The sequence below is a fragment of the Chenopodium quinoa genome, unplaced genomic scaffold (assembly GCF_001683475.1).
Source record: "Chenopodium quinoa cultivar QQ74 unplaced genomic scaffold, ASM168347v1, whole genome shotgun sequence".
In the NCBI taxonomy this organism is placed as follows: domain Eukaryota; kingdom Viridiplantae; phylum Streptophyta; class Magnoliopsida; order Caryophyllales; family Amaranthaceae; genus Chenopodium; species Chenopodium quinoa.
In genome coordinates, this window is record NW_018744239.1 from 3,150,325 (window position 1) to 3,163,034 (window position 12,710).

Genomic DNA, 12,710 nt, shown 5'->3' on the forward strand with positions numbered 1-12,710 from the left:
TTTGTCAAATATAATGTTCTTTTTCAAACATATTCAACCATCCGACTATCCATGAAAAATAACATGTTCTTTTTGTAAAGACTTTATGTTCTTTGTAAATGTCATGTTCTTGTCAAACACAAACATGTTCTTTTGTCAAATAGAGGTATGTTCTTTTGCAAACACTAGCACATATATATATATATATATATATATATTTTTTCCATGTTCTTTAAAATATGTCTAATGTTTTTTCGGGTGCGGCATGGTGTACCCGAGTACACTATACTATTTTCAAAATTTAGTTGTTTTTTTTAGTTGAATTTATAACTTGTAAGATTGCCAAATATTTCTTATTATATCAATGGATCTCACAATAAGCTCATTAGCTCACAAATTCATAAATCATAAATTCATAAGTAGAAGAAGAACCTTAGAAATAAACGACCGTATATAAATGTTTTAAAAAAAACGCGCGCGAAAATCGAACTCTCCCTCCAAAGTTGAACAACACAGCGAAAATCAATCAACAGCAACTTTCGACGAATTCAGAAATCGGAAATTCGGATTAAGGTTGGTAAATTGGCATCAATTTTCTGTTGGTACTCATTCTTTAACCTTTTCCCCTAATTTTTCGTTGTTGAAGAGCTTCTGAATTATGCTAAATTCAATGTTTCGTGATAACGGGATTGCCTAGGGTTTGATGTGAACTTTTTGTGATGATTGGATGATTTAGTAAGTTACTTTGTAATTTATTTGATTCAATTTTTTGATTGATTTGTTAATAATTACAAACACTGAACTTGTTTAAGAATTAGGGCTTGGTTTTGGTTCATCAAATAAAACCAGTGATTGATTGAGATGATTGTGTGAATTAGTATTTAGTGATTTAATTGTTAGTTGAGTTGGTGTGATTGTTGGATTGTTTTGGTGATGAGCTATTGATGAAAAGATTGGTTAATTTTTTCCCCAATTTTATGGTAAATTAGGGGTTTCTTAACGAAGATTGATTATTATGAAATTTGCTGTGGTTTTGCTGTTGCAAATGTGGACTTCCTGAGGATTGGGAGTAATGATTGTTATGAGATGGAAAATTGGAAATGGTGACCCATTGAAGTGCATTACTGTGGTTTATTCATTGTATGACTGTTAAGACTCCCCTATCTGAAAGACTGAAATAGAAGAATAATTTAATGAATCAGTCATTTATCTATGTTATAAGTGCTAAACTCGTGTTGATTACACGGCAATCACTAATCATCATTAAGTCACAATTTTGATCCCGAATCATGATAGGCTGCAAAAGAACCCAAAGAAAAAAAAAGGACAGCCAAGAGAAGTATTTCGTATTACTTAGGAATAGATATGTTCAGAAAATTATATATAAAATCACATGAGTTTGATTGAATTATAGGGAGAACAATCAGAAAACTATTGCATGGTAATTCAACTTTCTACCACTTGTCGGCGATGTGAAATGATTGATTACATCAGAATTAAATGACATGATTTTCATCCTCATAGACTCTCAAATTTAGTGTGGAAATGGCAAAATTTTTAACGAGACTAAGAAAAGTCAGCAATTTGCATTGATTCCTTGAACATACATGCATCATCTTTCATTTTTCAGTCCCTCTGTATGTATCTTGCTGTGGTTAAGATTGATGAAGTGGTTTTCTGTATGATTGTTTCTGATAATGTACTGCTTTAATGATCAGTGCTTAAACTAACCAAGTCCTTACTATTTGCAGTAGCAATGCAGCTCAGCACAATAGCATGCCTCAGAAGGTCTCTATGTCAAAGACTGCTGGGTTTAAGCTCTAATTTGAACAAGATTAGGGAAACATGGAGTAACATCGATGAAATTCAGAAAGCAAAGGGAGAATCCGCTTCTGTTGGAAGGTATATACACAATTAGATTCAAGTAGGAAGCCTGATTGCCTACACTTGGTTACAGCGGACGGTCATTTGTTAATCTTTGCGTCTATTTGTGCTTGCAGGATTAGGTGGAACACATTTGACTGTGTTTGGAGTTGAGGGCTATCATTCACTGCCAATCTGCCACTCACTGTCCTTTCTCAAACGATATTGTTCAGTGATAAAGGAGGCACAGGTACAACTTCATGTGCACATGGTTTCATTTACAATATTGGGGAGGATAGATATGGTGTTAATGTTATTCTAAAGTCTCGGAATGGTAGTGCCACATTTTGAAAGCTTTATGGTAACCTTTGTATGAATTAAACTGCATTATTAACTTAGGCATTTAGCTGACATGATAACGTATGAGCTAATTGATGAGTTGATTTCAGCTGTATTGTTGATAACTGATATAATAATAAAGTAATGCACAGAGCCATTGTATGGATTTTTTCTGTGTTCAAGACGGGTGATATATCCACTCCTTTCGCTCTAAAGATCCCTCTAAAGATCCCATTTTGGCGGGTTCTGTCTGTCTGTTGCTTTATTTGTGCCCTTAGCTAGGAAACTAGCATACCTGATGTCATGCTCTCCAAACTTTTTACCCAAAAACAGAAGTCAGGATAAATTCAAAAGAGTATTAAAAATATTCATCAATGTAGTTGCGTATAATGTATGGGGTTATTCATGAATGCTTGTACTGAGAGAATTTATGGAAGTCTTTGCATGAGTATAGTCATTGTAATGATTTTCTCATTTTAGGTCCCACTTTTTCAGTTTGTTTTGGTGTATGATTATATAAATGATTTTACCTTGACTAGGCATGATTTTTATGTACTGTGGTAGTTTACAAAATTTAGCACTTATTAATCATGCTGATTTTAGATTTTTCTTCTAGATTACTGTTTGACGTGTTTCGATCTTCTCATAGCAATGTAGACTTGACATAGATCAATTAGGCAACCTCAAACATACAACAAAAGAAGTATAAAGGCACATTCTCAACATGCCAAGTCACAAAGCAAGTATAATGCTAAACATGAAATCAACTAAGCATAACCATCATAACCCTATGAGGGGTCATCCAAATCCTAGACCAAGAGAACTACTCATACATAATGTAAGAAAACTATTTACTTTGGCATGAGATTGCATAAATTGACATATGGAGAACTATGTTGGGAAAAGAACTTCAAACTAAAAGATGAATATAATGCCAAAAAAAGGTAAAGATTTTTAAGATTAAGATGAACTAAATAAATATGAACAATGGAAAATCAAAAGATGTAATTATATAATTTTGATAATAAATGTGAACACTGGAAAAATCAAAAGTTATAATTGTATATTTATGATCTGCTTGGAAAGATTTGATGAAGAAAACATCAAGGCTCCCAAAGATTAGAAATACAAAAGGTTAAAGTGCTTGAAGATTAAGAAAAGAAACATGCGTATTTTAAGAAAACTGAAACTAGAAACTAAAACACTACTTGAGGTGACTTGTGTTAGCCTAAAAAATTAACACCAGTAAAAAATGTCTAAAGAGGCTCTCCTTAAACCTTGGGGTACACAATGGTATTTATAGGGGAGGGGGAAAATCCCAAAAAACATAAAGTAGCTGTTGAAGAAGAAGCAGGATTAAACGATCTTTTTCATGAGAAACAACTGTTTTGAGCTTAGTGATTTCTTCTAAACCAACCAACTCCTCTGAAAATGGTTGTTTTCTTTAATTGTTGGCTCTATTTTTCCAAAATGGCTCTTGGAAGGGTCATTTTGCTCTTATTCATCTCTTCTTGGCTTCCCTTAGGCTAAGGGATTTTCATTTGTTTATTTGGATAGCATATGGGAAGGTATGAGCTGATGGTTCTCTTCTTTTATTTCCTCCTATTTTGATGATGAGATGATGATGGTGAGGTAACTCCCATGAGCTCCATTTCTTTTTCCTCTTCCAATTTGACTCCTTAAACCCTCCAAATTTCTCCAATGCATGACTTCTTATAGCTTGAATCTACACGAGGAGGAAAATTTTCTCCAAGAATCAAATACAAGGAAAACCAAAGCAAATAAAAAGCATGCAAATATGCCCTGAATGCAAATTAAAATGATCTAAACTACATGACTCCTTATCCTAATGAGCCTAAGTGAGTATAAAACACACTTTTCATTGCCACTGAGAAGTCGTGGTGAAGTTATTGTAAAGTTCTGTTAGAAAGGTAGTGGACTAGTTTGTTAGAAACTCTTCAATTCCTGGAGCTCTTACATTCTGTTATCTATTAACTTAGTGAGCAGCTGAGTAGCTATCATGGATGACTGGATGAGGAACAAGCTGTTCAGAGTCTTTCAAGACTGTCAGGATTTTTATAGGTGGAGCCGTGGAGCCCACACTTGAATAAACTTAACTTTGGACCATCTTGGTGAAAACATTTTGGAAGTGTCAGGACTCTTCATTTTCAGTTAAGACTGCATAGCCTTCAGGGAGGTTTGGATAGAACCCAAACAAACTAGTGCATTCAGGAGTTTTGACTGGAGATAACACTTCAGATATGGTTACATCTCTGTGAATGATCTAAATGACAGAAGATATATTGTCTATTGTTTGCTGATCCGTCTTATGACAGAATATAAAGATTAGAATTTTGTTGTCTTTTGTGCTTTGGAGTACATCAAAAACTCTGAATTTTGGTTTATCTTGTTGAACTGCAGATATGTTAGGGACTGAAAAAGAATACAACTAGTATTGCTGGAAATCGAAAAGTTATCTTATTTTCTTTTGTACTCTTAAGGATCATGAAAGTTATAGAATGTTGCTTGTTGTACTTGCATTTCCGTGGAAGTGCTTTCCTCGTGTTCAATTTTGAAAATTTGTCGTATTCTGAAGATACATAACTGTTGATACTTCTATTCTGTATCATTGTTGCTTTCAGCTCACTGAACACAGTGAAGCTCACAGAAAGTGTAGGCAGATATTTACTGGTCTTTTATATTATTTATAAAACATCTATATCAAGCTTTATGTAATATCTTACACTGGGATAATGCCCAAATAAAATGACAATTCCTGGTAAGTTATAATCACACTGGAATGTAACTGATATAGCCCTACTAAGTAGGGTTCTAACCTACTAAATTTAATCTATATAGTTATATACTCTTCAGCTATCTAGCCAATAGTGTGAAAAGGGTCAGAACAAACAATCATCTGACCGACCACAAAAGGAAAATTGGAAAACTTTAAGAGCAGCTATGATGTCCTCAACATATATCATAATCAGTCTGAACCCTATTCTTCAATGGCTTTCCTATTTGTAAACAACCAAGTGGAGGGACAATCGGAGCCATAAGCTCACCAAACGATTGCCAGCAGTATGGATCGTACAAGTGATAACGTGTTTTTAGTGGCTTTAATTGTATGGTATTTAATGATATGTCTGTGCATGGTAGCTCATCACTGCATGCCAAATGTACAGGCTTTACTGTGTATGTGCCTTTTATATTTTGATATGTGACACCTGATACAGCAACCGCTGTTGTTTGATTCTTGCATGTGCTTTTGTCACAATAATATTGGTCGATTACAATTGGAAGCTGAACTTCACTAACTTGAATGTTTGAAAATGATACGCCTTGCACGGATCCCGAACCACCCTGCAAAATACAGCAGCCAGAGGCATATGGATTAATTTTCTTTGCATATGGTGATGGTCTTTCTTTTCCATTTTTGAGTCTTGAGCCTTGTTTGAGAAGCCCTGTTCTCTTCACTTGATTATTATTGAAAGTTGATTTTTGTTGATTAAATTGCATTTAACTTTTTCAAAGCTGGTTGTCTCCGAAATTGAAGAGTGCAAGTTCTTTAGTAATGGTACAAAATTACTCAACAATTGTGTAAATGTAATTTTTACCTGCCATGTCTTTATGCGAACTCCAGTCATTGTGCCTTGTATGTTTACGTCTCGGACAGTGACATTCGAGACACAGGCTTTAGTGTTAAATTTTCCAAGACTTCCAATACTAATGCCATGTCCAGGTCCACAATTTACACTGTGGATGTATACATTCGAACATCCTGTTTGTATGGATATACAATCATCACCTGCATTCAGTTGTTCGCCGTTAGATACAGCCAATTTACCACGTGAACCTGTTTCATATTTAGTTTTAGAGTAACTAGAATTAATTTTCTTGTTTGGGCTATCTAAAACTTTTATGGCAATGTGTTCATGGACTTTGGTTGGGCAGAAGGACCAATTATAATGTTCTAGCAGATGACATCTTTTTTTTTTTTTTTTTTTTTTTTTTTTTTGGTGGGTTTATTGTTGTGGTCCTGTATTCATTGGCATCCTATCCCTATGGATGTAGTGGTGGTGAGTAGTGACAATTGTTTTTTGATACATGGCTGTAGGTGGTTGTAGCCCCAGAAGGCTAGAACATATTTTATATGGAAGATGGCACTTGCTAGGTGACAGTGGACTAATGGTTGAACTCCATTGCCAGGTTGGTAATTTGGAGGTAACTCTCAGATTTAACCCCATGTATCCCATTTGCTGATTTTCTTAATGCTAAGTTTTCTCTATAATTAATAGGTTTAGTTTTCTTGATCAAATTTTGGCTAGTAATAATAAATAGTTGTGATGGAGCTACTATTGATCCAGAATAGTAAATTTACCACAAGCAAGGCTGCTAGAGTGAATGAGCACATCTTTGGAATTTTGGAGGTGGATTCCATCAGTATTAGGACTGTCACCTGGTGACGAGACACTAAAAGAATAAACCAAGACTCCATCGCAATTGTCGAACTTCAGATGACATTGAGGACTGTTCTGAATTCTGATCCCTGTGACTGTCACATTAATGCTGCCATAAAATCTTAGTGCCTGTGCAACATGAGAGATGGAGTTAGGAGAATCTGGTGATCGTGAATTGCAGAATTATCATTATATATAAAGTACTTGGAAATACGAAGTTTAAAATTTGGTCAATTACCGTTGGCTTGTTACTAGGCATTTTTCCACTGAGCTCATTTCTCTCCTACAACAAGGTTGGCATATATAGTCAGTTTTAATGGACTATAAACATGGTTGGGCAGAGAGTGAAAGAGTGTATATAATTACCGGCATTGGGGGCCTTTTTAAGACCGTGTCATTTAATGGGTTTATAATTTGCAATTCATGATCTTTTTCTGGATCATCATATGGAGCGTCAGTCCACCAAACAGAGCCACTTCCATCGATTACGCCCTTCCCCTGTATGGTAAGTCCTACCAGCTTGGTGAAGTCCATCCACCACATCAGATTAGCTTTCCAAGCATTAGGACTTGTTGGAGCAGTGATAGTCCCGTCAAGCTGGAGCATTTTTTAAGAAGCCAGGTTAGTACAACTCGTTAACTCCTACAGATTATTACTTCAAACTTTAAACTTAAGTGTCTGTTCTATAGTGTTGCTTATACATTCGTCATAACCTGCAATAGTGCAATACCTCGCCAATGAATTAAAATAAAAAAGAGAACATTGTTAAGTTGTTAGTGATTACCTGAAATATAATGTTTCGTTGGCAGTAAGGACCAGAGAATGAAATGGGTCCCACAAGGAACTGATATCCTGATGGAATCAACATCGTTGATGATTGAACTTTACAAGCCGCTGCCCACGCAGCTTCGAACGCCTGCAGTGCACAATAACAGAACATACACAAGTAAGCATTAATACATTCAGTGTATCCGTAAAATATTTCTTTAAACATAAAACTTTATGGTTGCTTCTCGTGTGGCAGTTAGTGCATTTGCGCATATAATTATTGCTGGAATCTATAGCCTAACTGCCGTAACTAAAATTTTTTTTCCCTTACTTTATTAACCTTGTCCTTTTTTCCTTGGCCTTCCTCTCCTCTCCACCCCTAAAAAGCTGAGTGACCTATAGTTTTCACGATTTTCGAGGAATATGACTGACTGTTTTGCAGTAAACTTTAATCAACTACCTCACTAAACTACACTTAAGTTTTTGTTTGCTATAATTAATAATTTCTAATCTCAATAGATGCATCAATTTTGACTTTATTAAACCCATGTATAGGCGTAAAAATTACATAATACACGGAGTAGTAAAAATTATAAAATTTTGATATTTTTTTTGAAAATATGCATTGTGAATGTCCTAACAACATATAAAAATTATGACATTTATGATTTTATGTAACTAAACATGATCAAAGTTAGAATATATAGTAAAAAGTCAAAAGTGATGCATTTTTGGAGAAGCAGGGGTAATAGGCTCCTATGAAGGGTCTTAGGCTTAGCAATAAAATTATTGTAATTATGGAGGTAAAGTTATCTATGCATTTTTTTTTTGGAGATATATTTATTTGTCATTTTTTACTTTTTATTTTAACCATTGAACTTATATTCTGTATTGATTATATTTACAAAGTGATATAAATCATCATTATTTCTAATATAACATATAAATGATACTCTGTTTTACCTAGATTAGGCATTCTATATTGTGCATTAAGGCAATGTGAAGGCAATAGTGATACAAACAGGGATAAATTTGCACCGAAAATACATTTTACATGAAAAAATAATTATAATTGATTTTTTAATGAAAATTGTTAAAATTCCCTGTTATGGACAGCTTTTAGGAAAACAGAACAGACATTGTGTTCTGCCCACTGAAGTGTTGAAACTGAATCTAGTTCAGCTCTTCAGGAGTCCCTGTATACAAAAACCAATACGATTTTGTTTATCTGCATTATTCACTATTTTTTTTTAAGTGTAACTAACCTAGACACCTAGTCGTATGTGCTCTGCTCCAAATTGTCATTGTCTTTAGAATTTTTCCCTAAAAATAGCTAACTTTGTCATTGAAGTTTCTCGTGTTTCCCTGTTCTAGCTGTTTATTTTAAATTTATCTTTCAAGTACTCCCATTTGGACTGAGTTGTTATGCTGAGTGGCTAAAATCTAAACAAAGTGAGTTATTGTGGAGTTTAAAATTTTACCTTCGTGTCATCTGTAGTACCATCACCCTTTGCTCCATAATTTAGCACACTGAAAATGCTGGAACCTGTCTCTGGTTCGGGTGACGGAACTTCCACTATTGGTGTAGGATTTGGTGGGGACTTAGTTTTAGGAGGCGACCCTTTATGGTATGGAGCTTTGTGAACTGGCAGAGGCAATGGTGACGGTGTATCTTTTCCCGGACTCGGCTTTGGTGGAGAATGCGGTTTTGATTTTGGCTTACTGCTGTGGTGGTGATTGGGGCTGTGATATCCATGACTTTTACTTTTTTTCTTTAGTAATGATGCTGAAAGAGGTCTACTATGTCTCCAATGTCTGTCTCTTCTAGCATTGCATATATCAAAATTTGTAGACCAAAGGAGTGTAACAGTGAGTAGCATTAATGTGAGATTTTTGAAGTCTAAACTACTCATTTTTGTGATTTTATAGCACAAATAATGGGGAGGAGAGAGAGAGAGAAAGAAGAGGCTGTATGGGAGGAGGGATGGGGAGAAGAGAGAGAGAGACACACACACAGAGCAGGTGTTTCTTCTGATAACTAGAAGCAGAGGTGGTTGTGGTTTTTATAACTGGGGAATTTTATAACAACAGAAGACTATGCATACACGAGCCAATCTTTCCATTAGGCAAGCCATATTTGTTTTATTCCTCTCCTCAATTCTTCAAAGCTACTAGCTTTTTCATCATCATTCTTTATAAATTTAATTATTTATTTTAAAAAAAATTTGGGATAATTTTGTAATGGCCCTCAAATGCTTGACATGTGTCCATTTCTTGTTTGCATGTGAATCATCCAGTTGTTGATACTTGATACTGATTTCTAAATTCTAATATTATACTCCTTGATTTTATACAAATCTCAGCTAGGCAAAGCACTTTGCATTAGCATTATTCTCGTAAAATCTTCTATGTAAGCATAATGATCATGAAATGTTTATTAAATTTGATATTGATTACAGGTTAACATATTGGCCTTGTTTCCAATTTTATGTACAATACAATTATCATTAAGATGTGACATTACATTAATATAAAATTATTATGGGGCAAAGAGTATTGTTTGATATGTGTTTGCATTTTTACTATTTTGATTATCTTGTTAAGTATGCTCGTTTTGCTTCAACATTTCTTCATGTGTTTTCATCTTCTCTATTTCATAATGAAAATGATTATGCACGCATAATACGCCGCAGTATCTTGATTGATTTATCACAATATTTTTTAATGTAAAGTTAGATGCTGCCCCAAATTCTTAATCTCCCCTGTTATTTTTTATTTCCATGATTTAGGATATATTTTCCCACTTTTCTAGTGGTTTTAAATGCCAATGAGTGCACGTGACTGGATATCATCATATGGCTATAAGTTTTCAAGGGCTCTGATTGTAACAGCTCTCTATTGGTCACATGCAACATTCACGGGCAAGAGTTTATGTACTTTGTCTTCTCAACCAACAGCAAATACGGGGCCAGAGTATCTGTAAGAGTTTTTAATACTCTTTAAGCTTTGGTATTTTCTTATAATTTGCATGATTTAGCAACAATTTTCTCAAGATTAATTCCTATGGAACCTCCTCAAGAACGTTTAAAATGTTAGACGGAGAACTTTATTAACGATACATTAAGGGTTTTAGCTCATATTATTGGAAGAGATAATTAGTACTGAATTAGCAGCTTTCACAGGTGGTAGGTTCAATTAGTAGCGTAATTTGCTAGCATGTTGATTAGATAGTTATATCAAGTATTTCATTTAATTATATCTAAACGATAATGCAGACTATTTTAAGTGCGATTTTAAGCTTAAATAAAGATAAAACATTTAAGTGTTGATTATAGTTTAGCGAGATGGATAGTTTGTGTTCAACACTAATTAGAACTACAAGCTGATTTCCCTTCCTTTAGCTACTCAGATGTTTCAGTGCGTGTCAAAGGGATTTAGCTGAAAATGTGCTATTAGTTGTACAATTTATGACTTTGATTAACATCAGCTACTGTCTGATCTTGGCAAAACCTGTTCTACACTTAGTAATTACAGCGCTTGGATCAGAATAGTTCCATAATTTAAAAATACTGTTACACAGCAGCCAAAATAGCCCATTGTTTTGAGCTTTACCTGGTTTGTTATGACAGAGAATGCTCTATTTTTGTAGTACTGTGGAGAGTGGAGAACGCAATGCATAAAACAAATATTTCACTTTTCAGAATGTCAGTGATGTCATATGGACTATGTGCTATTAATATGTTATAATCAATTAATCATCATTTTGGAGTAAGTTGCTGAATAGCAGCTGTTGAAGACCATTCTTAATGTTTCTTAATGGCTGAATCACAGAAGCCAGGTTTTCAAGCTGCAAATTCAAAATTAGAAAAACTCAAATCAGTAATTCCGGGAAATTTCAGAAAAGCTTTAGTACAATATAGCAACCCCAACAAAAATTAAGGCATCCCCTAAATGAACCACCAAAGTGAGTCATAAAGGCCCCCCAGTATAAAAATCAAACCACTTTGGCCACCTTTATTGATACGAAGTAGTTGAGTAGAGCTATAATATTACACAAACTCGGTTTTGGTGTGTGGGGTCCAATTGTTGTACTCAGTTATTAGTATGAACTATGTTCATGTTTTTTTGATCCAAAATGAAAATGAAGTGTCGAATGTCTATACATATTAGAAGGTCAAGGATCTCGGATATTGGGACTTGGGAGTTATTTGAAAGTTTAACATAAAAGCTGAGACTTATCAAACGTATGCCAGGGTTAGGGGACATATGATGAACTCAACCGCCTCTCCACCAGTAGTCAGTAGATGAACTGTGTATTGACACCTTTTTGTGCATTGTTTGTACGTCCCTAGAGCTTCCAATCACATGTAGGCAATATTACTCCGTAGTTTCAAAGATTACCTCTTCCGTCTTTATGTGCGTACGTTGTGGGATTACACAGTCAATTAGTATCTGTAAAGGAACTGCATGAGTGTGAATGCCAGTGTGAAATTATGAATAATAATTCATTACCATCAATTATTGTTACCATAGAGATGACACGAGTAAGAATTACAAATTTTTTATAATTTTATTTTAAACAAGGGCATTAGTAGAAGATCTCTATATTTTAGATCGGGGCACAGCATATTATGTCAGGTGCAGACTTTAGGTGCATATTTTATAATAATTATTAAAACATATTTTAAAAAATTCATTAGTTCTAACTGCAAGCATGTTGAGTTTTGGTATCAAGCAAGAAAAAATGCGACAACTTGCACAATTACATAATAGACCTGATTTATCAAATTTTTTACTCCAGAAATTGACTAGTAAACAAAGGATTTAGAATCTTATACTCTTACGTGCCTCCTGATATAGTAGTGATTGCTACTTCTAGCTGACAGATAATTTTCCTTGGCAAGCTTGTTTTCTTCCCCATACTTTCATCTCTAGACATCAAGGTCTTGGTTGTGATAGTTATCAACTTATCATATCGTCACTTGCGAATTATTGAGACTTGAATATCTAGCAATTAGAATGAATTATGTGCAAGTGCGTACAAAGTTTGTGCATTTTTGTTGTACACATCTCTACTATCGACTGCACATTCATACATTATCTATTTAGATAACCACACTGAGGCTTTAGTTGATGCAGCCTTTCTTGGGTGTATTGTATACTTCAGATTATTCATATCTTCTTGATTGGTAATTTGTTACGTGTATTGTATACTTTATATTATTCATATCTTCTTGATTGGTAATTTAGTCTAATTTCGATCATGTTAATAGTTTTCAGAGTTTTCATGATTCACTCTAT

General features: G+C 34.4%; 1 protein-coding gene and 2 long non-coding RNA genes across 3 annotated transcripts; 2 read left to right on the forward strand and 1 right to left on the reverse strand.

Moving 5' to 3' along the window:
* Positions 1 to 158: 158 nt before the first annotated feature.
* Positions 159 to 6,536, forward strand: LOC110694178. The gene is made up of 4 exons (XR_002505779.1): positions 159 to 552; positions 1,731 to 1,881; positions 1,980 to 2,092; positions 6,299 to 6,536. It is a non-coding gene; the product is annotated as an uncharacterized LOC110694178 (long non-coding RNA).
* LOC110694177 (polygalacturonase At1g48100-like) lies at positions 4,915 to 9,586 on the reverse strand. Its single transcript, XM_021871354.1, has 7 exons — positions 8,891 to 9,586; positions 7,426 to 7,557; positions 7,008 to 7,238; positions 6,880 to 6,924; positions 6,563 to 6,770; positions 5,799 to 5,989; positions 4,915 to 5,544 (listed from the first exon to the last, which is right to left on the reverse strand). The coding sequence occupies exons 1-7, from the start codon at positions 9,320 to 9,322 to the stop codon at positions 5,152 to 5,154; spliced, it is 1,632 nt and encodes a 543-aa protein (XP_021727046.1). The 5' UTR covers positions 9,323 to 9,586; the 3' UTR covers positions 4,915 to 5,151.
* On the forward strand, positions 7,177 to 12,322 carry LOC110694179. Its single transcript, XR_002505780.1, has 3 exons — positions 7,177 to 7,262; positions 7,451 to 7,587; positions 10,199 to 12,322. It is a non-coding gene; the product is annotated as an uncharacterized LOC110694179 (long non-coding RNA).
* The last annotated feature ends 388 nt before the right edge of the window (positions 12,323 to 12,710 follow it).

Excerpts from the sequence above, each read along its gene's own strand:
- LOC110694177 (XM_021871354.1), bottom strand. The coding sequence starts at position 9,322 with ATGAGTAGTTTAGACTTCAAAAATCTCACATTAATGCTACTCACTGTT. Across the intron at positions 6,771-6,879 it reads TGCCTAGTAACAAGCCAACG|GCACTAAGATTTTATGGCAG; the intron begins GTAATTGACCAA and ends CATGTTGCACAG. Across the intron at positions 5,990-6,562 it reads CTCTAGCAGCCTTGCTTGTG|GTGATGATTGTATATCCATA; the intron begins GTAAATTTACTA and ends AACTGAATGCAG.